Source organism: Candoia aspera, chromosome 5 (genome assembly GCF_035149785.1).
Source record: "Candoia aspera isolate rCanAsp1 chromosome 5, rCanAsp1.hap2, whole genome shotgun sequence".
Taxonomy (NCBI): domain Eukaryota; kingdom Metazoa; phylum Chordata; class Lepidosauria; order Squamata; family Boidae; genus Candoia; species Candoia aspera.
In genome coordinates, this window is record NC_086157.1 from 60,442,015 (window position 1) to 60,469,390 (window position 27,376).

General features: G+C 35.4%; 2 protein-coding genes across 7 annotated transcripts in view; one reads left to right on the plus strand and one right to left on the minus strand.

The window, feature by feature from the left end:
- Positions 1-27,376, minus strand: part of KCNJ15 (potassium inwardly rectifying channel subfamily J member 15) — a 136,295-nt gene that overhangs the window by 37,291 nt on the left and 71,628 nt on the right. The gene's annotated exons all lie outside the window — the stretch shown is intronic.
- Positions 1-27,376, plus strand: part of ERG (ETS transcription factor ERG) — a 49,486-nt gene that overhangs the window by 15,035 nt on the left and 7,075 nt on the right. Inside the window, exons 2-6 of one of the 2 annotated variants that reach the window (XM_063305351.1) lie at positions 9,438-9,655; positions 16,565-16,716; positions 21,550-21,753; positions 22,510-22,590; positions 25,006-25,077. In XM_063305351.1, the coding sequence (XP_063161421.1) occupies positions 9,438-9,655; positions 16,565-16,716; positions 21,550-21,753; positions 22,510-22,590; positions 25,006-25,077 (727 nt within the window). The remainder of the gene's footprint in view (positions 1-9,437; positions 9,656-16,564; positions 16,717-21,549; positions 21,754-22,509; positions 22,591-25,005; positions 25,078-27,376) is intronic. The other variant, XM_063305352.1, reaches the window with a different exon arrangement.

The window sequence follows — 27,376 nt, forward strand, 5'->3', positions numbered from 1 at the left end:
AAAATGAAGATATTGACATGGTGGATTCTGCCTTTTAGGATCAACAGTAAAAGAACTTGAGGTCAAGAAATTCACCACAAAATAGCAATAAGGTAGCAATGAAAGCCTTGGAAAACATATTCAGATGTCATGACATCTCTATACCTTCAAAGAGCTTGCAGGCAATTATTTTCCCTGTGACATTTGGAAGCAAAAGTTGGAATTTGAAGAAGCAGGGTAGAACAAGTATTGATGCTTTTGAACTTTGGTGTTGGAAAAGACTCTTGAGAATACCATGGATAGCCACAAAAACAAACAAATGGATCATAGAACAAATCAATACAGTTCTTACTTGGTACAAATGACTAGGCTCAAATAATCATATTTTGTACATAATGTACAAAAACCTAGCTCTTTTGAGAAGTCCATTATGCTGAGAAAGGTGGGAGGAAAGAGAAAAAAAGGACAACCAGCAGCAAAGTGGATGGCTTCAATTACGGCAGTGGTGGGCACACCATTGGAAGATCTGAAGGTCCAGTTTTGGGATAGATTATCCTGGAGAAAGTCTATTGACAGTATGTGGTTGCTAAGAGTTGACATGAACTTGATGTTCATGCCACATAATAATACAAAGGGAAAAAACAGCAGTTACAGCTTTTTAAATCTATATTTAGTTATGTATGTGTTCTATCACCATAGAACACATACATGACTATAGTTTTATTTTGTATAAAATGGATATTTGAAGAACAGTCTTTGATAAAAAGACAATGTATGGCTGGTTTGTTTTCTATAATGTTAGTATCTGCTGCATTAGGGAAATGGATATTTTAGAGTTTACTTTACCTACCTGTTTGCTGGGGTTACCTGTAGCTGGCATATAAAAAAAGAAAGAAAAAGAAAAAAATCTGTATACAGTCTGCCCCACTCAGCATGAACCATTAGCATTAGCATCTATTCCTAACCAGCATGACTCTACAATGACAAAAGATGCATCATAATGCCACAACACAAATACATAAAGGATGGAAATTGGGTCACAACATCAAAGCACATGTTTCATTCCTTGCCTCTTTGTCTCCCCTGGTGGATGATTATGGCCGTTATAGCTTGGGATAGGTTCCTCCACTTTTCATAAGACTATTTTTGGGTTCTCTATAAGGTGAATGATAATTGCCCATGAAGCTTACTATTTTTATTTCTGCTTTTATCAGTTTTCTAATAACCTACTGTTTACTATATTATTATTAATCTTCCTCCATATATGTTATACAAATTCTAAGTATTTATGTCTGTTTTCTACATTATTCATATTTTTTGGCATCTTCTAAACCAGAATAGTCAATCAACTTTCCCTCAGATATTTTGGACTACAGCTCCCAGAATCCTCAGTTATTGTCTATGCTGCTTACGGTTTATTAGAATGTATAGTCCAAAACATGTGAAAGATACCCGTTGCCTTTCTGTAGGCTAAAGTTTTTAGAGTTTCTCTGCTTTTACAGTTTTAAAGGATACTTGGCAACCTGCAAAATATTTAAATGCTCTTACCTTTCCCAGGTTGAGGAAAGCATCTTTCAGGCCAGCCACAACATCCTTCCCTCTGCTCTTTTGTAAAGTAGTGTTCCAAAATCCAACTGTCTGAGCACACCTGCCCATATGGATCTGGGAGATAGAAACAGTTCATCATGTGCAATCATATTTTAATTTCTGTAGGACTGTTTGGAATACTTATATCTTACCCCTAGCAACATCAATACCCAAGAAGAACAGATTATTATGGGATCCTCCTCCCAGATATAAAATGAACTCTCATCCAGACAGAAGCTAAATTTTCTGCTGTCACAATAAAAATGAGGTAACAGTTGATGCAAGTCTGAACACTTATTTTGTCCTTTTCAATTATGTATTTATGTAATTTCCTGATTGCTGATTGAAATAAAACTAACTTTTTTCATTTATATCCTTCCCCTGTTGTGTTTGTAATGCATCAAATTTTACAGTATGGGCAACATTTAATCCTAATAGAATGTTAAAACATATCTTCTGAAATCATTTCAGGAGTTCCAGATTCCAATTCATTTGGTCAAAAGTTTGAGTGAAATTAAATGTATTTATTTATGGTCAGTGACTAGTGATTTAGCTACAACAATAAAAAACAGAACAGAAAACTTTGAGGGCCCATAAATAATGTAATACTTGAGTAGTAGAACGGCAACTGAATGTTCATACTTAGGTTCAATTTTAAATTTGCGTTTTATGGCGGATATATATTCAATTACTATAGAGTTTAAGAAATGTGAATCTTTCATGTAAAATTCTCTTTTGGGAATTTATATATATATGAAGTATACTGCAAACATAGGGTAAAAATTAAAGTCTAGTATTAATTGCACCTTAGATTGTTGTCATTTATCATTGTAACTATGTTATTTTTTATATTTTTTCAAATTAATTTTTTTATTACATAATAGAATACAAATAATACATTTTAGAATACAGGTAATAACTGAGGATAGTGGTACTTATACAATAGATATGGGAAAGTGTTAACACTGGGATCAGTTAAATAAATTAAATATTTAAAGATAAAAAAAAGTTTATATCACTGTTAAGTGTGATTTCTAAGATGTTAATAAAATAAGGTCGCTTAACTTGTTTTCGATAGAGACACCTTGAAATCAATAGAACTTAAGTTAGTTTCAGTAGGTCTACTCTTAAGTATGTCCATCTGGTTGACATATTACATATATTTTGGGACTTTTTACTTAAGCTGGTAAAATGGTATGCTCTACGTGACATGAGCTGCCACTGTGTGTCAATTGTTCCTTTAATTTGTTGATATTCATATTGTATTTGTAATATCAAGCACATGCTGCTTATCATCTTGAAAATGTTGTTGGCTTTTTCTACTGAAACATGAGAGGTAGTCCTGGAAGTAAAAAAAAAAAATTCTTCAGTTGGCTATTTGGATGATTTGGAAACCCTAATCCTGCTCGGTATTAACAAACAGCTATTCCAATTTCAGTTAAAATCCCTTCTACCTTCTTTTTTTTCTTCTCAGAGCTTTTCACAAAACCAACCAAAACAGCAGCTTCATTCTTCTTGCAATGGTACATTGTTTTATGGACTGGGTTGCTTGGAGTTCATGCTTTGTTTTCCTGGGAAACTGGCAGTGGTGCAAAAGATACCGGAAGGATTTGTAGGAAACATACTTGTTATACTGCTAAAGTTAGTAACCTACAGAAAAATATTGAGTTCCTAGATTGCAGCAATTTTATAAAAACTTTTCTTTGATTTTTTTTTTTAAAAATGTCCTTTTCCTATGGATTTTTAAAGAATAGGACATAGTGGAGTATCTCCCTTTAGATATATCTGATGTCTGAAAGAAAAGTACCAGTTATTAGCCACAAATTCTTACTAAATCACTTCTGTGTTCTTAGCTGTGAGGAAAACTGGACTCTTAGTAAATGTACTTTGTATCTTAATTGTTCTTTGCTAGATATCTTTCTTTCTTTTCTCTTCCTCTCTCACGTTCATATACTCACGTTCTTTATAGCTATATTCAGAATATTTTCTATAGGTAAATATAAATTATCAATGTATCCTTAAGGATACAGGCTAAAACTAATAAAGAAAAAGAAAAATGAGGAAATTGATAATAAGCACCAATGTGGACTTCCAGTGGGGACATGGCGGACTAAACAGCTCTGCCTGCAGGCTCAGCAGGCAGAATTGAAAACATGGCACCATACTCTACTGCATGAGACATGGAGGATTTTAAACAGACTTTCTCTGACTTCCACCAAGATTTTATATATTTATTTATTTATCCATCGAATTTGTCCCTGCCCATCTCCTTCCTTCAGGGGACTCAAATCAGATTCTTCCTGATTTCTATCAAATTTTTATGAAAGGCATTCAGGACATAGTGGAAAATATGAGGTCTAAAATGTTTCTTCTGGTTGGGGATGTCATGGATGAAACTGTGGAATTTAACAGTGACAGAAATGTCTCTTCTAAGAGTGACATTGGAACTTCTGTTGAAATGCTGGATGAAGATTGAATAGTCAAGTTGGAGAAATTTAACGGAGAGATCGAGTTGCAAGCCATAAGTGAAGTTGATCTTCTGATGGAACAACATGGAAAAGAAGGGGATTTTATGTAGGGGAGGTCTCCTGAAGAGAAGTCAGAGTTTTTGAGGGGAACAGTTGGGCTGTTCAATTTTTTTAAAGAAAAAGGCTCTGTGCACGTTGTGGGGATATGTAAATGCTCTGGTTTATTTTGAAGGGGGTTAAGGGTTTAAGAATATTTATCTGGATTGCTTTTAGGGTTTGGCTGATTTCATTTATCTTTAATGATTTGGATTAAGATTATTAAGGTATAATAAAAATAATAAAATAATAAATGTCTGTCTAGATGGTTTTGGGTTTAATATTAAAATATATTAAAAGACTTAAATTATTAATTAATTGTTAATTATTAATATTAAAAGGCTTAAAAAGAAACCAGCTTTTTAAAGTTGATATGTTTATGAGGGAAAAAAATCCTGGACATTATTTAGGGTTTTTGTTTTTTCAGGGGGTGGGTGATTCAGCTACTGAGTTTTGATTAAGCAGTCTGTGCAGTTTCATAGACTGAGGACAGCTATATTATTTTTAAAAAAGTAATAACACAACCAGCCAAAATAATAGCAAAAAGACCAGATCCACAGGCCTTGTGTTTGCAAAGACTTTACTAAAGAAAACTGAAGGAAATGCTTGCTGGTGCAAAGATGATCAGAGCAGCTTAAATTATTTGCAAATTACTTCTCACCCTTCTGACTAGAGAAAACTATTTTATTTCCTGTATTTCATCTCTTGGTACTATTTTTCTATTTGGGGTTTGGGTAGGTCAGCTAGGACATTAAACACTGAGGGACTTGACCATTTTATGCCATATGCCTTTATTGGCTTCTTGTTCAATAATAGTTTTTGGGAATGGAAAGCATTTTTATTTTGAGTGTTCAAACCAGTTATTGTGGGCTACCCAATAATACTATTTTTTTTTTTAAAGTGCAGAGATGACTGGCTTGATATAGAAGCAGGAATACAGCAAAAGCAATTATTCCCCCCTCCCCCTTTTCTGGGTCTAGTTATGGTGCTGTAAACCTTGTTACATATGTACATCTGTCACGTTCACTGATTCAATGTAGTTTATACATCGTAACGTTTCACATGCCATGGCACTGACGCACGTTTCTGTTTGGGAGAGAGCTGCTGTGAAACCTTGTACCAAGCTCTGTATGTGGAATCAGGAGAATGGAATGTGTTTGGGTTATGTTATCTGTTCAAGGACTTTTCCCGCAGACCATCAGAAACCGTTAGGAGCACCTGGGATTGTGGACTTGAGAAGATTCTACGGGGGGAGGGATCTCATTTGCACTGAGGGTTTTTAGTTTGCATTTGGTGCGCTTTCACCATTCTCAGCTTTCTTTGTGATCCTGCATGCTGTTCTTTAATAAACCAGATATCTTTGAATTCCTGCTCATGAGTCTGAGTATATTAGAATAGGCAATCATTACAACATCAGATTGTACAAAGATCAAGAATAAGCAAAGTTTATTTAAAATATCTTTTCATACAAAATACTGGCATGTTTCTGTTTATGTAAAGAAAAAGGTAACCGCCCAGAGTCGCTCCTTTCGGGGGCAAGATGGGTGGTGATAAAAATTCTATAAATATATAATCATAAATATGATCAAGATTATTAAAATTATTATATTATCAAGCACAATGACAGACAATTTATATGTTTTTTAGTTTGATCTTTATTATAGTAGACAGGAATGTATAGAATAGTAGTAGGAAGGAAATAATTAAATAAATGTTATCTTTGGGAGGGAGTTGATTAGGAGGTCTATATGTCTCTCTCTCTCTGTGAGTGTGTGTATAATATAAGGGGAGGGAGTAACTGTATTTAGTGATTTTTGTAATGTGCCAATGGAATGAATTTATAGAAATTAAATTTCTATTTATAGAAATAACGGAATTTTGGTTTAATATAGAGTAAGGGATTGATTCTGGAAAATTTTTGTATATCCTTGCTGGTAAAAGTCAAAAGTCACCTCTTGTGTTTCTACACTTTTAATTTTTTTTCTCTTCTTTTCTTTGTAGTTTTTTGTTTTTCTGTAGCTTTTATCTTTGCTTGAAATTTAATAAAATTCTTATAAAAAAAAGATAATAAGCACCAATGTAGAAGTTTCGTAATGCTTACACAAGTATCACTCCATGGCAATAAAATACAACCAAGATAACCTATTAGTTCCAGATACTAATCAGCTGAATAGGAAAGTATTTGAAGTGATATGCATGGAGATCAGTTGTTCTCCTGCAAGCAATTTTTCTTTCACTTTAATGGACAATAAGCTGTATATACAGGTTGGCAGGGCAGTTTTTCCAGTGATACCAAGGAATAATCTTGTAATGAGGAAAGTTCCATATGCAAATTCCTAAAGTAATGGATTACAGATTTCATGGGCTTTTATCTTTCGTTTCAGGATTACTACAATACTGCCTGGAAGCTGAGCTTTTTCAGCCTCTAGATGACTTTTCAGTGTGGTATAAATAGGAAGTGCTGCTTTTCCTCCAGTGAGGAATGTTTTCTTAAATCGTAACTTGGGCTAACTTTCATTTCATAAGCTTGTTATCAGCCTTGCCAAATTGTTACATTCTAGAAAGGATGCTGGTATAAAGTTGTTTGTCCTTTAGAAAAAGCAAATCAAAAGTGGACTGGATGAACTTTCAGGTTATTAATAATTTGCACTACTGAAAAATCAGGGAGAGGAATGTTGAGGTGTTTGTGCTAGTATGTCAAGCAACTTTTTCCTTATCAGGCAAAATATTACAGGTTATAATGTTCTGCTGTTTCTTTATCTGCTGCTGAGCTGGAGATGCTATGGAAGACTTGACCCAGTGTCTGGAGCCTGTCAATGTCTGAATGGGGTAGAGTAAGCTCAGATGAAATCCTTCCAAGACTGAGCTGCTGTACTATATGTCAGTAAGCATCCAGTTACATAGATCCTGGTAATTACTCAGGATGGAGTCACCTTGCCCTAAAGAGTTGGAACATGGGTTAGAGGTTTCCTGGACTTACAGCTTTTACGTAAACAGCAGGTGAAGGCTATGGCTGGGGCCTGTTGCCCAGGTTTGGCTGGTGTACCAATTACAACCTTAGCTGGATCATGATGTCCCAGAAGCATTAATTCATGACCTGATCGCTACCCAGCTGAATTACTGTAACGCATTATACAGGACACAGCTTTTGGCGATGATCTGGAAGTTAAATTTCTGTAGAATGTGGCAGTGAGACTACTGGTGGGACAGGACTGCCACCATAGGGTAATATTTGCCTTGAAATTACTGGCTACCAATAAGTTTCAGGGCCCAAATGCAAAGTGCTTGTTATGACCTACAAAACCCCATACAGCATAGAAACGGGTTGCATCATGCACTGCCTAGCTGGAATGGAATCTGCCAATCCTATGAGAACTTCATAACAAGGCCTGATAAGAGTTAGCTCTCTATCTGACACCAACAACATGACAGACATTCCCTGTGGTGACCCTCACACTTCAGAACACTTTAGCCCCAGGGATTTATAAAGCTCTCTTCCTTGTGACATTTAGGAATTATTTGAAAATGGTTATATTTCACCAAACTGTAACTCTAATGGCATCCATTGCAGGGAGAGGAGAATGATTTATTATGATTTATTATTGCTGCTGTTTTGTATAATTTTTAATGTATTGTAACCTGCCCAGAGTATTTTGATCTGTTTGCACTAGAAAACTTGTAAAATATACATTTCATTCTACTTTTTTTATTCCATTTTTCTAAGCTCTCAAGATTTAAAAAAAATATCTATGATATTAGATATCCCACCTAATTTTGTATCATCAGTGAGTTTGATAAATATCCCCCTTTTCAACTTATCCAAGTAATTTATAAAAAAATTGGATGGTTACAGGGCCTAGGACTATAGCACCCCACTCAATCCCTCTAGTTTGATCAAAGTTCTTTGTGTACATTTTTCAAGCTAGCTATGTATCACACATGCCATTCAGCCTTTCATACCAATTAGCTTGCTAATCAGAAGCTGCTAACCCTGGTCCTCAATACTGCCAACCTTATGGGATCAAAGACATCCAAAATTAATTTTGAACTTATGTACAGTCTTCATGTTGAAATGCCCTTAGATTAATCCTCATCTCCCTAGAAATATATGCTTGACAATACCATGGCTAGCCAACTCCTCCCCCCACAACAGATCTTAGAGCAAATCAATCCACAGTTCTCACTTGAGGAGGCACAAATGACTAGGCTCCAATTATCATATTTTGGACACATTATAGCAAAGGCCTACCTCTCTTGATAAGTCTAAAATGCTGGGAAAGGTGGCCAGCAGAAAAGTGGATGAACTTGATTACAGTAGTGATGGGTGCACCACTGGAAAGCATGAAGGGCCAGGTTGGGTACAGATCATCCTGGACAAGGTTTATCTATGTGGTCGTAAAGAATGTACACCAACTTGGTGGCATCTAATTGATCAATCAGTCAGTCAACATTACATATTATAGTGATCATAAACAGTAATAGCTCCGAAACAGAGCTTGTAAACATTTCAACTCTTCCTTAATTTTTTTGTTTTGGAAAAAGGTATAACTTTAATCTAGGCCAAAAGAAAGATTTACTTTCTGTGATTCCTTTTATTACATTCTCACATCCATTTAAGGGAAAATTAGAAAAGTGACCTGCACATGCAAAAACAGCACAGCACAGCAGCCTTCTACACATGAAAGAAACACACATCCAATGAAAAATGTAGTTGATATTGAAATTGCTGAAAGAGACAAAACTTGTTCTTATATACATAGCTTCATTTGTATAGGTCAGAGCCTTAATAAAGTATCATTCTGTGCAATTTCTATTTTGTCTATTGTTGGCATTTATTGGCACAATTCAAAGTACTAACGTTGACTTTTAAAACCTTAGGTTGATTTAAAGTAAAAAACATCATAGGGCCTGTTCCTCATAGACAAGTCTGCCCATATCCTAGAATCTGATGGAGAATCCTCTATTTCCATACCTCAGTTGATGAGAGCAAGAGAAATGTCACCTCATTGGCTGCCCCTAAATTGTATAGTTCTCTGCCTTGAGTATCTGGACTATTATTTGTTGTTGATGAAGACATTGAGGAAGATAATTGCTTTATGGAAATATAAATGTTATTTAATGGCTTATTTTAAAAACTGTACCTGTCTATTTACTAAATTTTCCTTCTTCCTTTGGATGTATTCTTTATTTTTTATTTTTATTAGCTGCCCTGGGGGCAGGGCACAATTATTTAATAATAAATTATTAATTTGATAAATAATTGATTAATTGATTAATTTTGGCTGCTTTTTCTTTTCGGAATTTCAGGAAGCTTTATCAGTTGTAAGTGAAGATCAGTCTTTATTTGAGTGTGCCTACGGGACTCCCCATCTTGCTAAGTCGGAGATGACAGCTTCTTCTTCCAGTGAATATGGGCAAACATCAAAGATGAGTCCACGTGTCCCCCAGCAGGACTGGTTATCCCAGCCTCCAGCCAGAGTTACCATAAAGATGGAATGCACCCCAAATCAAGTTAATGGCTCAAGGTAAAAAAAATAATGAAATGAAGCTTTCTTTGAATTTTATATGCATTTCCCTGAGAATTTTCCTGAGTGTGAAATTAGGAACAAGTCTTTTAATTACTTGTCCTTCTCCTGCTTCTTTTTCCAAGGGGAAAAATAAGGAGATTCAATGTTTATTTAAGTATGAAGTAATCTTGGATTTTGAAAAAAAAAATTATCAGGAAGGATGCCAGAGAAAGGGGAAATATAATTTTTGTGGCCTCTGGAAAGGTGCACTTCTGCAGTTCAAATGGCTATACCAATTAAAATTTTGCAGTTTCATTGGTTTTTAGTGAATTGAGGGAGAAAGGAAAAAGTTAGATTTTGCTGTAGAGAAGGCTCACATTAGCAGAATACTTCAAAAATTAGGCAGCGAGGCATTATATTTATGGTTCCACCCTATTTCATGTAAAGGGGATACATATACTTTAAAAGATAAAATATCTTGCTTTTCTGGAGAAGCATACATTTATAACTTTTGCTTAGTTGCCAGGGATTACTACCTTTATGTAGTGGGAAAGCTCAGTAGCTTCAGTGAACCAGAGAGAGATGCTGGCAGGAGCTTCCTAGTGACGTTAAGTTCAGGGTCATTCTTGCCAGTAAGGTCAGAAGGGAAGGGGTGAAACTAAGAGCTATCCATAACAGAAATAAGGACAGTTAAGGCTTTGCAAGTGTAAAAGAGCCAACCTACTTAAAGAGAAGGAAGTCTAAAATCAAATCAAGAAACCTAACATGCCTGAAACCTTAAACAAGTTTAGATGTCACATGATGAGACTCCCAGGTCAAAAGTTTTGCTTCAGTTACGGGGAAAGAATGTCAAACTTTCATAAGTAGATCTTGAGTCGAACATACTATATGTCGAGACTAAAGCTACAGGAAAATGTGATTACTGATACTCCCAACAGTGAAGGAAGAATTCCTGAAGTACAATAACACATCACTTGAACATGCATTGTGAGAAACATGAACAAAGGAAGAATTAAAATGGTAAAACTAGGAATGTACTAAACTGGATTTCTAGGAATAAGTAAATTTAGCTAGACCAGAATGGACCACTTTAATTCAGATCATTATATGATATATATTATACTGAGCATGAGAACATAAGAAGGAATAGAGTGTGAATGATAATCAGAAGAGACATTGTTAATTATGTGCTTGGTCATAGTCAATAAACAGCAGGATCATATCTATTAGAATTAGTGGATATCCCTAACACATCTGTGTATACACATAGTACAGATGCAATAATGGGAATCATTGAGCAATTCTATGACAGACTACAGGGAGTAACAAATACAACATCAAGAATGGACATAGTATGGCCAATGCAAGACTGGAATACAAAAGTTGGAGAAATGGAACTACTTGGAATTACAGAAAGATCTGGATTGGGCAAATGCAGCAAAATAGAAAATGGATTAATAGAATTTTGCAAAGAAAACTATTTATTCATTGCCAGGATCTGCTTCAAGCAACATAAAAGCAAATTCTACACATTATGGGGTAAAAAAATTCAAATCAACCATATAATAGCAAATATAAAATGAAGAAATGAACAGATTAACAAATTCAAAGAACATTAAAAAAGATGAAATATTTAGTACAGTAGAGATGCCAGCATCCAGGGTATCAGAAGATGAAGTAGGTTAATACAAGAGGTACAGTGTCCATCCTTAGAATTAAAGTTATTGAAGTGGTTGATAGCATCTGCCTTTTAGGATTGCTATTAACTGTAAAGGAACTAGCTGTCAAAAAATATACTGCAGACTAGCACTTGGTAAGGTAGCAATGAAGACTTTGGAAAAGATATTCAGATGCCATGATGTATCTATACCTATAAAGATCAGAATGGTTTTTCGTGCAATCCTCTATGGAAGTGGATTTTGAAGAAGCAGGACAGAAAAAATGTTGCTTTTGAACTTTCTTGTTGGAGAGAACCATGGATAGCCCCCCCCCCAAAAAAAACCCAACAACCAAGGAAAGGAATTTATGGTTGTAACTGTTTTTAATTTTATTGTAATGTTGTTTGCCACCCAGAGTCACTTGTTGAACTAGGTGAGTAGGGTAGGGTAGGGTAGGGTAGGGTAGGGTAGGGAAGGGAAGGGAAGGGAAGGGAAGGGAAGGGAAGGGAAGAAGCCATGACCATTAGCAAGGTGGAGAGACAATGGGTACACTAATGGAATGCCAAAGGACCAGGTTAGGGACAGATTATCCTAAAGGAGGTTTCTGTATGTGGTTGCTAAGAGGCTACACTGACTTTATTGCACATGATCAATCAATCAAGGTGGTCCTGAACAATTTGACCTGGGAAATGTATAGTCAGAATGTAAGATCCAATATTTTATTTTATTTTAATATATATATATATATATATAAATAAAAAGAGACTCTGTGAAACCCAAAGGAAAAAAAGTGGTGGGAGGATTCCCAACATGTTAAGGAGGAAATGCTTTAAGTGGGTCTGGAGGAAAATAATATGAAAAGAGAAGTTTTTTTAAATGATCAGAAAAATTAGAGGAAAATTTACAGGTAAGGTACTCACATCACAAAATAAATCTTATAGGGGCAAATAAGGTTAAAGAATAATGGAAAGATTATATTGACATTTATAAATGGGATTATAGGATGATAGCAACATTTTCAGAGAGAATATATTCAGGAACCAACTTCATTATACAGTGAGGAAACAACAGGTAATACAGCATCTGTCAAATAGGAACCTACTGATACAGATGAAATACCTCTTGAGCAACTTAAAGCTGCAGAAGGAGCAGATAAAATGTTAACAGCTCTGTATTAAAAAATACAGACCATGCAGCCTAGGTACTGGAAATGAATAATGTGTATACCTATATTAAAGAACAGAGATACAAGTGAAGGTGCAAATTTACCAAACCATTATACTAATACTCAAGCAAGTGAAGTTTTATTTGAAATCTCACAAAAGAATAGAGCCATACATTGATAGAAAAATGCCAAATGAACAGGAAGTTTTAAGGAAAGGCAGAGGGATATGAGTTCTTTATTGAATATAAAAAAGCCATTGATAGTATAGATTTTGTCAGATCAGGGAATATATTAAAACCAACAGATGTGCCAGAATGCCTGATTCTGAGGTGTCTTTACAATTTAAAAAAACAAACTGCTGCATGAACTGAACCTGAAGAAGTAGAGTGGTTCAAAGTAGAAAGGGAGTGAGACTGGGATGCTTATTGTCCCAATATATAGTAGGTTTAACTTACACAGGTTGAAACACTGGCAATTTGAGTTATATAGTAAGGACCACTTCAAAGAGGTTATAGTGAAAGTAACCAATAAAAATGGAAAAATATTAATTCATGTCGTATATTATGTCTTAATATATGAGACAAAGGTAAAATCAACAACATGTTTAATGGATATACAATTCATAGCAAAGAAGTTAAGAAATCGTTTTTTTCTTTAGTGTTCTTGAGATACAAGAATATATAAAAATAAAAAAAAAGTATTCTGGAGAAGTAAAAAGATTAATCCTAGTGAGGAAGTCAGTGACAAATTTAGGCAAGAGCATAAAGGATAAAGGTATTTCTGACAGTGAAGATCAGACGGGTTTAAATAATGGGCCTTCCAACGTAATGTACAACTGGGAAAACTAGATATTGAGAAAGAACAAAGGAAAGAAGGAAGACACTGCTGAGTTTTAAACCTGGGAATAGTTACTCAAAGTACCATGGATTGAAAGAAAAAAAAAATCAGTTAGTGGTGGACCAAATAAAGATTGACTGTTCCCTTGAATGATGATCAACAAGCAGAAACTTGTATATTGCAGAGTGTACCACTGGAAACACTGTTTCTCTAACAGCATCCTCTGTTTTGGCAAGCTTAAATAACGTATGAATTGTTTTCCCTAGAAGCAGGCATAAGAATGTGTGGCTTCCAGTTGAAGCACAAACTTGGTGAATCTGTGGGTTTGAAAATAAAATACAATTTGGGAAATGTAATCCATTTCCATTATAATGCTTTTCTACAAAATAGTAACAGTAGTTCCAGAGAAAATAGATTTAGAAAGTTGCAGGCCAACTGGGAAGTTGGTGGTTTCAGTTTTGGTACCATTGTATCAGATTTCAGAATTTAATTGTACATTAAGTGTATAAAGATCATCAGTTTTTAACTGGCAGTTAGCACTCCTAACCTCTTAGCTTTTTCTTCACTCTAACCTTACCAACAAGAAATACTGAAGTGCCTGTTTTAATTAAGAAAGGATTATGAGTAATGAAACTTAAGCCACCTGTTTCCATGTACTGGAAAAGAAAGAGTAGTGCTGGTAATATTTATAGCATGCTTGGCCTATAGTGAGCCAGATGCTGACTGCCCTGATATGCAGTGATCGCCTTAAGGCTCTAACCAGCTGCAGCATACAAGCAAACCAATGAAAGGGTAAATCAGTGGACTGAAAGCACCTAATACTAAAGTACATGCGTATTTATTTGTTTGATTTTACCTAAGGTCATTTTTAGTTGCTTATAGAATTTGCTTGTCATTTTGGCATGTCAAATTACCAAAGCATGCTTGCTTTCTGAAAATACAAAAAAAGAAGAAAGAAAAGGAAGAGGAAGAGGAAGAGGAAGAGGAAAAGGAAAAGGAAAAGGAAAAGGAAAATTCAAGTAACAGTGGTTCCAAGTGGCTGGGCTAATATTGTACAGGTTTGCATCAATATACCACATATTCAGTTAAATCCTATCTTACACTGGATATAAGCATTGCTCAGCTATTTTGCTTAGCTGCTGCAACTTTAACCTTCTTTCACCCTCCCTTCCTCCTTTTCACACACACACATGCACGCACGCACATAGACACATGCAAACACAGACATAAACTAGACAAAGGCCACACACCATCCGGCTTTGATATGCTGCAATTACAAATTCACTTGCCTTTCCTGCATGCCTCCAGTTAGCCTTGACCTTGAGTCAGGCCAAATACTTTATGTTTATGTAAGTTATCTTTCCACATTTAAACTGGACGTGTATCATATTTAACAGAAAACAATGCCATATTTGGTAGGAAATCCAGTCCACAATAAGATAAGAAGCATATCTATGTGGTTACTAAGAGCTGACAACGACTTGATGGTAAGTAATCATAATCGTATGAAAATAGAGCACTAGCCTTAAAGTTGCTAAACAACATCTAGCAACAACTAGCCACAGGTAACATACAGGTGACCTTATCATTGTCTTGTTTCTTATGGTAGGATGCATTGTGTATTTCTATTTGAATTATATCATTTATAAATTTATAAAATTTATAAACTAATACATGCACATTTTATGCAAGAGTCTACTCTCTTTTATTTTTGATTTTCCCTTTTTCTAATAAGTTACAAAAAAGAGGGCGGCATTGGTAAACTTGTTCCATATTGCTCCCAAGAAAACTACATGGACCTGTCCAAACCATCCTCAGGAATCTGGCTTGATTTGAAGATTTTACCTTTTTAACTGGCTACTCTAAACCATATCCTAGTTCTGGATCCTTAATGAGTTTCCACAATGGAGCTGTGCAGCATACCAGGTTCAAATGTGATTTGCAACATATATGGGCACATGAGTAGTATCTTGCAGGCACACCTTAAAACTTGAAACCAGGAAAAGATGGGACTGCCTTAAGATGTCCTAACATGTGCTATGTGTGTTCCACATAGCCCTTTCTGTATGGTTCTGTGTTCTGTACCAGCAGTTCTCAAACATTTTGGTCTCAGGATCCCTTTACATTCTTTAAAATGATTGAGGACCCCAAAGAGCTTTGGTTTATGAGAGTGTCTTGGTAGACAGCATGATATTGTTATATTCTTAGTTTAAAATAGTTAGAATTACTGTTTCAAGTGTGGAATATTTCTAGTTTAGAAAATTTTACAAACCCCTGGCATTAGTGAACATGTTGTTACTCCTGCTGCGGAAGAATAGCATGTATTTTTAACAGGATGCCACTACAGTATTATCAGTATTAAAAGACTGCTTTGCTCTTTCCTTTTGCTAAAATTGCACTAACTGAATATGCCAGACATAGATAATATGGAGCCTTGAGCCCACAGAGCTTCCTGATAGCTTCTAAATTTATTTACATATTGTTATTTATGATTTACCTATATTCATGGTATTTTTAATTTGTTACTTGTGAATGGACTGTTAATGCTTCAAAATAAAGTCATGCTGCAACTGTTTTTATTTCTCAAAATGTACTTGGTTCCAATAGAGACATTCTAAAGGAAGCACAGAACATGAGCAACTGGAAGTTGGAATTTGGCTCTGAAGCACTTCCAGCATCTACACACACAACACATTCACAAACAACTGATCCAACTCTCACTTTCTTATGAGAGAGGAAACTTGGTCATGGCAGTGGATGGACAGCTAGGAGCAAAGATGAACAAAAAAATAGTGTAGTAAAAGGAGAAAGTGGATTTTTAAAGGCTGAGTTTGGAGTGAGGTAGCAGCAAGGTGGCAGCAATTAATGGGGAGAATGGGAATAACTTTGATAATTACTGATTTGTGGAATAATACGGAAACAAAGTATGCATATTTAAATGTGTAAAAAAAGCAGAACTCTTCATCAGCCAGGCCTAAACCACCAATCTAGATATGCATATCCATTCCACCACCAGCCCATTCTAATCATGTGATCTGTTTTAGAGTTGAATCTCCTAAAATTTCAGCATTGAATGAACTGTCTGTTCCAACTGGATATCTAACATCCATTGTAAACTTTAAAAGCTATCAGAAACAAAAGTGTGAGACAGATACTGAGGCTGCAGATGAGCAGCATAGAAAACTTTTCTTAGAGTACTTCCTTCACTTTTCAGTTTTTTAAAAAATTGTTCTATATTATCCAGGAAATTTTTAATTATTTCCTTAGGACTTCCCCTGACAACTGCAGTGTGACAAAAAGTGGAAAGATGACTAACAACACTGAAAATGTTGGCATGAACTATGGAAACTATATGGAAGAAAAGCACATCCCTCCACCGAATATGACCACCAATGAACGAAGAGTTATTGTTCCAGCAGGTGAGCAGATGTTTCAAATAACTGTTTAAATACAATGTGCCTTATCACTAAATACAGTAGACACCATCCATTCATATTAGGAATGTGCAAGTTTCATATTGATTTCAGAACATGACCAAAGCATACACAACTCTTTTCCACTGGAATTAACAGCTTAGTGTTTAACGTTGGTAAAATTAAGTTTTCATCATCTCCCAAATCAGTTTATGCATAGATTCATATAATAATAATAATAATAATAATAATAATAATAATAATAATAATGACACCAAATAGTCTATTAATAATAGTCTCAGTGTACAGACTAATACATAGACAAACACTTAGGGTTAAAATTGGGGGGGAGGACTTGTTCAACTTATTTTTTTCAGAGGTCAAAAGTTGGAGGAGACACAGCACTGATATAGTGTGATCATTGGAGGTGAGGCAGGAATTTTTGGGTTGTTTTATCATCATTTTTATAGTTAGACAATTTTTTTGTAATTATATGTACATAATTTTTCTCTTAGGTTTCTGCCAAAAATTAGTAGAATTTGTATTGTTAATTTTGGTGTCTTGTCATTGCAGATTCAGATCTTAGGGAAACTGGAGACCATAGGCAGGTTATAGTTTGCCTGTTTTTGCCTGAGAATGTTATGTGGGATTTTATTAGAACAGCTAAATCCAAAGATACATTATTACAAAAGGAAGAAAAAACAGAAGGACTGCCAGATGAAGTGAAAGGTTTATTATTATTTATGGATTTCATTTTATGGATTTATAAACCTGCCTTACTCAACAGTGGCGTACATCATCAATAGCAATGAATTAATAAGAAATACATAATAAAAGTATTTAAAAAGTACCTAACCAAAAAAATAGCAAACACAAGTGCCAAGAAAAACCTCATCCAGTTAGTCATTCTATCATTACCATTCCCTGATCTGCAGTGTTCAGACATGTTGAAGAAAAATGTTTATTTCAGTTGCTGTCAAAACTTTCAGAGAACATCATGCTGGTTGTCCTGGCACATGGTCTAAATATATGCATGCTAACTAATCAGGATCTGAGAAAAAAACTTTTTTTACATTTATGTAATGAAGTACTTTTTAACTAGTTTGTTTAATTCAGAGATTTTGCTGTGGTCTTTGAGCCACAAATAGGCATAGTATTTTTCAGATAGTCCACACTGTAACACAGAAGATACTACAGGAAATTGCTAAAGACCTTTTCTAGAGCAAATAGTTATAAATGCTAAATTAAACTTTCTAATACCATACTGAATGTGCGGGGCGTAGAAAAGATCTTATGCAGGGTTTGCATCTTTGAGGAAAGATTTCAATTGTTCATGGCCAATGGTCTAACTAAGAGTTGAAATGACAATAATCTAGGATTCGTTTTGGCTATTGCAAGATCTGAGAATGAGTAATCTATTGCTGTGCAAAAATTTTATGTCAGCTTTCAGCAAAAAAATCACTCTTGTTTTAATTGTTACTGTTAGAAGTCTACCAGTTTTTTTTCTGGCTATTGTAGCTCAAATGGCATTATTAATTCTTCTGCTGTAATTCCTTGAGCCTAAAATTAATATATAATTTATGTTACCACTAAAGTTACACTGTGGTAGTCATAAAGGTTTACCTTCACCTTTGTGTCATGGTATATTTCCCTTATACTGTTATAAAAGTATATTATTTAATATTCACACAGTTATGTAATAGCAAGAATTTCAAGAACATGAGCTGTGGCTAAAACTGCCAGCTGCACATCTGTCAGTTGCTTGTCAAACTCTATGCAACTATTGTATAATGTTCTACAATATTCAGGTAGCACTTGGATTTCCTGAATTACAAGGAATGTAAAATATGCAATATTCTGAATAATTGATTTTTGGAACAATTTGAGAAATTATTGGTGGTTGATTTCAGTCTTTGAAATATTATAGTTGTCTGCCATCCACATCTGTGTGTGTGCGTGTGTGTGTGCATACATACACACACAAAAAGAATAGTTTCATATATGGTATATATGGATGAGGATTCAGATATTCTCTATGTATAAATGGCTGTTGATTGAGCTGTCCAAGAAATATTTGGGTAAAACTTTACTGTCAATGTCAGATGTTTAATGTATAGCTATTGTAGACACAAGTTATAGATTTAGCAAATCAAGAGTAAAAAAAAATTAAAAAATAAAGACCTTAGTAGTGAATTATTAATCTAGGTAGTTTAATAGGGCCTGATCTTTGTAATAGAATATCTCAGCCCAAATTTTAATTTTAAAAAAATACAGTGCAATACTATATGTATCTACTCAGAAGCAAAGTCTACTAATTCAATTCATAATTAATGCCAGATAAGGATATGTAGATGATACCTTCTAGACACATTTACTGATGATTTACTTAGGAATACCGGTAGTCCTTGCTTAACGACAGTAATTGGAACCGGAATTTCCATCACTAAGTGATGCAGTCGTAAAGCATGATGTCATGTGACCACATCACTTAACAATGGCAATCCCATTGCCATCATAAATCAAGGATTGTGGGTTGTTAAATGACCGTGACTTGCGACTTCCTGCTGGCTTCCAACAAGCAAAGTCAATGGGAAACTGGCAGGAAGTCGCAAGTCCTGGGTGGCTCAGCCAATGGGCTGGTGAGTGCTATGGACTGCAGCTGGGAAGGGGGGTACTGCAATGCCACGCAAGCATGGTTGAGTGGGAAAGGGGGTGCTGCAGCACCGTGCGAGTGCAGGTGGGTGGGGGAGCAGGTACTTCATGCCAGGCAAGAGTGGGCAAGTGGGGGAGGAGGTGCTATGGTGATGCACAAGTATGGGTGGGGGAAAGGGTCCTGCAACACCACATGAGTGCAGGCAGGCAGGGGAGTGGATACTGCAGTGCTGCATGAGTATGGGCTGGGAGATGTGCTGCAGTGCTGCATGAGCAGGGCCGGTCAAGCATGCACTATCAATTGTGGGCAGGGGGTGCTTAAGGAAGGCAGTTGCATGCTACAGAGTATGACATTCCTGGGATCTTGTACTTCATAGTGGGCTCCTCAGGAGAAAGAGCAGCAGGAGCAAATTACAGGAGCAACTTGCAACATTCCCTGCTGTCTTCCCCACTGACTTTGCTTGTGGGAAGCCAGCAGGGAAGGTCGCAAATTGTGCTGATGTGACTGTGGGATGCTGCAACAGTTGCAAATGCAAGCCAGTTGCTGAGGCCCAGATCGTGATCACATGACTGTGGGGCACTGCAACGGCCAGAAGGACTGGTCCTAAGTACTAGTTGTTCAGTGCCATCACAACTTTGAATGGTCACTGAACAAGTGGTCATTAACCAAGGAGTACCTATACAGTAATTTCCTTTAGATATTGTGGATGGTTTATCATTGCTTAGACTCTCTTGTTGTTAGCACAAATTGGTATACTCCATTTTTTTAAATCTGAAGTTTGAGCACTTAAACTCCCTGACTTAATGTTTAATAAAGTTTACAAAAAGATCCTAACTGAAGAAAAAACCTTTCAATGATATTATCAAAATTAAGTCTCTGAAGACAGCTGGAGCTGTGCTATCTTGACTCTGTGGTGTGGGCATGACAATTAAGACAGCATTTCTGGATAAGCTTAATTAATATATTTATTAAATGAAGCCCAATAGAAAGTCGTTGTTTCCACTTTTCTCCTGAAATTTAACAATGAGCGAACTGCAGGCAAGTTACTCTGTAAATCCAGAGCAGCTGTCCTAAAGACTGGCTTCCTAGTCTGATTCTCTCACTTCCAAGGGAAAGGGAATCTGCAACACAGAGACTGAATGTACAGACTCTACTTGGAGAAGACAGTCCCTAACATAACAAGGGCTTTATAGCTAATCACAAGCAGTTTGATGGACCTGGATACCCATTGGGAACCAATCCAGTGCCAGCCATTGAGGTGGTACTCTGCTGAACTCTTTTATCCATCAGCTGCATTCTGCATCAATAGCAGTTTCTGGGTAGTCTCCAGAGGCACAAGCACAAGAAGAATTTATTTCAGAGACAATACAGCATTCTGGAATTTAGTGGTGGTTTTGTTTTTGCAGACAGCCAGACAAATGACTGAAGTATGAAATAAGAATGTGGAAGGGGATACAACTTATTTATTTTACTTCTTTGGGGTGTGTGGGGTGTTTTTCATTTGCTGCAGGACAAGCTACTCAGCTACAACAAGTTACTCAGGGTATAGCAATGATTTTTCACTTGTTTTTTCTCAGTGCTGCAGGATTGGTGTTAGTGAAGATTTCAGATTATCTTCACGTTGCTTTGAGGGTTTAGGGAACAAAAATGGTGGTGGTGCAAAAGTATTGTGTGTCAGGTAGTTGGTGGAGATAGTTTAACTATACCTGGACCAAATATACTTTATTTATTTATTATATTTATTATTCAAATTTAATTACCGCCCATCTCCCCCAAAAGAAGGGGAGTAAGAATACCAATACTTAGTTGGTATTCCAGTTATTTAACATCAGAGGCTTTCCCCTTATAATAGATTTCCATATACTCTATCTGAGCTATATCTTACACCACCAAAATAAATGGTGTGCTACAGTCTTTCTCAATTTGTCCCCCTTTTTTGCAAATCTATTTTAAGGTACTCTCTCTCTAAAATTCAACATTTTAGGAACTGATTTGTTCCTGAAATGTTCTAGTACACATAGCCTTTTTCTTGTTTCTGTTAATAAAAGAAACAAATCTTCCACAAGTATTTCACTAAAATTAATCAGTATCCAGAGAACATATTTGCCCTGGGAAAAGAACTTAGCCAAGTTAATAATATTTTTTTCACAACATTAACAAACTGACATTTTCTGCTTTCAAAATAGATCCCACATTGTGGAGCACAGACCATGTACGCCAGTGGCTAGAATGGGCTGTCAAGGAATATGGCCTCCCAGATGTGGACATCATGCTATTTCAAGATATTGATGGAAAGGAGTTGTGTAAGATGACCAAAGATGACTTCCAGAGGCTCACACCAAGCTACAATGCAGACATTCTTCTTTCACATCTACACTACCTCAGAGAAAGTAAGAAATTTTCTCTAAACAAGTTTTGTCCAAAGTTATCTTCCACTTTAAATTTATTTCAAATTCTTCTTTAAAGATGTATGCTTATAACATGCTAAATAAACTTCCAGTTAGGAAATTATTTATTATTTTTAAGACATTGAAGACTAAAAGCAATATACATTTAACATACATCAGAATGGGTAATAATGTTTTTTCTGGTCACATAATTTTCTTTCCATTTCTGAAATGTTCATTCTAAATGAAATCCTAGACTTACTGATTTTAAGTACATTCAGGCATGTGTTCTATACTACAAAAGTAGCCCTTGAGAAGATCCCATTAAAATGGATGCTTTCAGATTAAAGAAAAAATTATTCCCCTCAAATATAAATAATATAAATTAATATACAGCATTTAAAAGTAGGAGAAGAGAGAAGTGAATTGGTTACTCAAGGTATATAGAAAAATGCTTCAGTTCTAAATTTAAAAAATATAAGAGATCATTATTTTAATATCAGGCAGTGCAACACCAAAATGACATATTTTTCACAGATTTCATAATGAGTATCTTTGTTAAGATACTCCCTAATATTCTGATTTAAAATAATAATTCCCTGCTTCCAATAGAAAAATCATAAACCCATTCCCACAAAGATATGAATGAACTCATGTTAGACTCACCATAAATAATCCTATTACGCTAAAAGAAAATGGTTAGTAAGATAATTCTGAATATCTTTTTTAAAATTCTTGGTGTTGCTTTTTGTTTTGTAGCTCCTCTTCCACATTTGACTTCAGATGATGTTGATAAGGCTTTACAAAACTCTCCACGGTTAATGCATGCTAGAAATACAGGTAATGCTGTCACTGCTCCCCTTTTTATTGGCCATTTTTAAAGTTCAGGATTTCTGTCTAAGAGATACATGTTGACTGTAAATCAGAAAAACGAAGAGTGCTTAAGATTGTCATATACGTTTTAATACTGATGGGGATTTCATACACCCAGGTGCTCTTCATAAACATGTAAAACATTTAGCACTCTTGAGGCGATATTGTTCAATGGGAAGAGAAGGGTCAGCTACCTATGTCTTTCCCATATATGTATGGACACAAATATAAGACCCATATGAAATATATCCATCATTAGTTCTCATGGTAGTTTTTCTTACCATGTAAATAAAGCAAAAGAAAACAGCAGGGCAGCTCTTGCCGGGTCATCTTATGTTAGTGAGGGAACTAATTTTTTTGATTGGTCTTCCATGGGAAAAAAAAGTTATTGTATATGTGTAAATGGAAGGAAAAAACATTCTAGCCTAGCTTGCTCCTTAACATTATAAGGTTCTAAGTACAGTGAGGCTCAGATACGTATTAAGCAATTCATGTAACTGAGAAACAAGTTGGCTTTGGAATAGTGAAGTTAAGAGGCTGAAACATATCAAACTTCTAATCTTTTTGCAAGTTTAATCTTTATTTTATCTGTACCTTTTAAACAAAGGGATCTACTCTGAATATCTTTAAATGGTGCAATCTAATGATATGCAGTAAATAATGTAGTATCTTGAGCCCTTATCATACCAGAGAGAGGCATTTTGGATTTGTCCCTTCACTAGGAAGTTTCACCTGAGATCCACTGTTCTGTATGCTAAGCAAATATCCTTTTAGTCTCCTAGGCTCCTAGATATTTTCAGAGCTTTTATACCACTGTAACTGATTTAGCTTCTCTCATATCTTATTTATTAGTTACAGTACATTGGACTGCTACTGTGAATTATTAGATTACTTCCCGGACAGACTCCACTATTCTGTTCTTGTGAGCTGATTGCCCATCAGAGCAGATCATTAATTTAAAAAGAGAGAAATTGATTAGGAGAAGGGGGTAAATTGTATGGATTCTTAATTTTGGTTCAACTGCCTGTAACTAAAACAAGCTTTTCTCTCAATTGTGCAGCCAGAAGACATTGCAAATACAATATCTCTAATTTGATCAAATAAAAGTTCAGGGTACCTCATTTTTATTATCATGCCTGAGGGTTTTAATGACTTCTAGTGACCAGAAATAACAGCTTGTATAATCATTCTTGGCTCTGGGCACTTTTTTAGAAAGTAGATTAGATTTTTCACTTGATAATTTTTCTATATTTTCTATATAATTATTATCAGTAGTAGTAATGTCAATTATATTCATATCTCTTTTTACTTCCCCAGTAGAAATCAAGACAGTGTACAGAGTCACTCATTGAGGACTTAGAAATATGATTAATAAAGTGTTAAACAACTTGATATCACAATTCATGTTTTGCTCTGTGCAACCGACCTTTTAGAAAGAGATGTGATGTGTTGTTCTTATAACAGTTCGTGCATTTCACAACTTAGCGCTTGTTTCTAAAATTATTTTTAACTAACTAAAATCTAAACTACTTATGGATCATGACTTAGTAGTTTGTTAATTTTACTCAATTATTTAATTTCTACCTATTCTTCCGTGCATTTCATTGTACCTGGTCCCTTCCCCAATTTTATCCTTACAGCAGTCTTACCAACTAGGCTAACTGAAAAGAAGCAAGAGACAATGCCTAGACTATTGTCACCCAATGAGTTTAATGTCTGATGAGATTTTAAACCTGAATTCCTCAGCCATAGCCCCATATTATGTTACAGTTTCTTCATGCATAAAGTTTAGTAAGGAGGATATATGTCCTTTCTAATCCACATTTCTTTCTCTGTATAGATCTGTAATACTCCCATATGTATATTTATCCATTTCTCCTAGTACCTGTAATTAAAAGCTCTTCTGATCTCTTACAAAGTTCAGCTTCATCATAACAATAAAAGATGTATCTATTTGGTGATAAATAGCATGAGATTTGGTCCATATACATCTCACTGGGCTTACCCCCTCCCTTAGAACAATCATCCTATGAAGAATCACCACAAAGCGGCATGAAGAGTTACACACTGTGAGGAAAATAATTGATACAGTATATAGTATGTCTGTCAGGCATACCATATTTGCATTAAGCAAACTTCTACAAAGATAGTTCAAAACATTAATACTTCAATTCAATGAAAATATACAATCTGCTGACATGTTGGCATAATGTGCTCAAATTGGAATTGAGTTCCATATCACTTGAACTTGATAGGGGAGATTAAGTCATCTATTGTAGTTAAACTTCACAAATGTCATTTCAGAATATTCATGATATTCACAGATTTATTTCAATACATATAGTGAAGTAATATTACCATGATTTTTTTTCTTGTTTCCAGGAGGTGCAGCATTTATTTTCCCAAATACTTCAGTTTATCCTGAAACACCACAAAGAATTTCCACCAGACCAGGTATGCAGACATGTATACATGTTTTACAATGATATTTCTATCCTGTTTTTTTTTTCCTTTTAACACACAAAGTAGTTTTGACCACCTAGAAATCTGCATACATTGCCGAGGCAGATCAAAAACACTAAAAGTATTTGTGACATTAATTATGAAAAGGTGTCTTAAGAAATCATTAGATTTTGATGATAGTCTGCTTCCTGTCACAGCCTTTCTTTTTCCTAACAGTTCTTCTTCCTCCTCAGAAATTCCTCTTCACCCTTAACAGGCAACACATTTTCTGTTTTTGTTTTCTCTTTGCTTGTTGAGAGAGTCTGTCCAATGCCTGTCCAATGCATCAAGAACACAGACACAGCTGTCCTTGTGCTCTGCAGTATGCTGAAACTAATATGTTTTTACTGAAAAAGAGAATAGTTGTCCGTGCCACTGTGTGGCAGCAGGTGCAGAACAGGAGCAAAAGGAGAAAGTGAACCAAAATGTGGGAGGAGGAAGTATATGGAGCATGGGATTTTTTAAAAGATACGTTGCAGTGAATTTGGGGCATGCTGAAGATAGGTGGACATGGGGAGATTAGGGGACAGGGAATGGCATGACTTTAAGGATTGGATAGGCCACACAGCCCTGCACCTTCTTCTTGTTAGGAACCAGTTTCAAAGAGATAAGGCATGAAGGGGATTTATTAATTGAACACACCAACTTTTTTGGTTTTGGTTCTGTGTCTTCTGTTTATTTATGAATTAGTTTTCTTAGCACTTTTAGCAAAAGAAAAAAAAAAAGCAAACAATATACTTTGATATCCTGTTATAAGCCATTCTAAGGGCCTGAATAGTATAACAAGATAGGGAGGACATCAGTGGTGTGATTTCCAGAGTTCTTTCTAATCCCTTAAAAATAGCTGCACTGAGCCACTGCCTTCCAAGAGCTATATTAAAGGGCAATTTGTAACTCTTTTCCACAACCCCCAGCCTAGTCTGACCCATTTTTTAACTTGATTTTTCTTTCAAAAATCTTCTTCTTTCAGACCAATTTTGGACCCATTCGATTTTGGAGAATTATACAGATAAATAAATGGAGTCCTCACCCCCTTTACATAATTTATTTCCAACATTCTCTTTTGTTTGGAAAGAATTGTAGGATAGGAAAATATACAAAGCATTCTTTCCAGTACCCATAAAAGGCTTTTGCATTTTTTTCTGTGTAAAGAAGCAACATGTTGTGTCTCTCTGTATGTTTCTGCTCTCCCATCCTATTGCATCTGTATTTGTGCATATATAAACCAAGAAGCACATCACAGACTGCATGCCCTCTGTTTGGGGTCATGAACTAGGAGAGAGGTGGCTTCAAACAGAGGAGTCATCAATATTCCTTAACTGCTGTCCAACTTGCCTTTCCTGTAGGCATTCACTGAGGGAGTTATTTCTGGAGTATTTTTCTCTATAACCCCGTGGCTTGATCTAGCCATTCTTAAGCTGTCTTTTGCCAGCTTCTCCCCGGCACACACACAGTGAATTTGGCCCCTCCTGTTCAATTTTAAGAATGTTTTAATATATTTTTTCTTCTTCTGCAGGACCCTGTTAAATTGCACTCTTATTGCTTCCACAAGAATATACTGTATGGAGTGTTTTGTTGAAGAGATTGCTATGCATTGTATACACCTAACAAATACCTTGAAATGTAAATTTTTTTAAGAAATAGGAGGGTAGGGTATTTCAAACGTGGGCAGGCAAACTATTCAGTAGGCACTGTTTTTAACATATATATATATATATATATATATATATAGAGAGAGAGAGAGAGAGAGAGAGAGATCTTCAAATGATTAATTGTACAATGTTAAATCTCCATTAAATTTTTGTAAATTTTTTTCAATTAAAACTCATAGAGTAGCCATAATATGACAGATAAAGCTGTCACATAACTTTTTCATAAGTGCAATTTTGAAAAAGAAGAGAAGGTTCATAGCTATCTATTTGATGGCAATGTCATGCCTCGATCCATCAATCTGATCAATATATGTATGCATATGGTAATTTGGAACTTCCTGAAAATGAGACAAAAAGAATGCAGAATCCTAAAGAATACTGTTTCCATGATTTTAGTAGTAATTCATTTTTAATTTTTAAGTTTTAATTTTGTTAATTATCTTGGTGCTTTTCTAAGCAAAAAGGCAGGATATAAATCCAATCCAATCCAATACAGGAGGATAAAAGCCAAACATTAAACATGTTTATAACTTTGGGAAGAGATTATTTACAGTGGCAGTTGAATAAATTGCCACAAGAATATTCTTGAATTTTATATT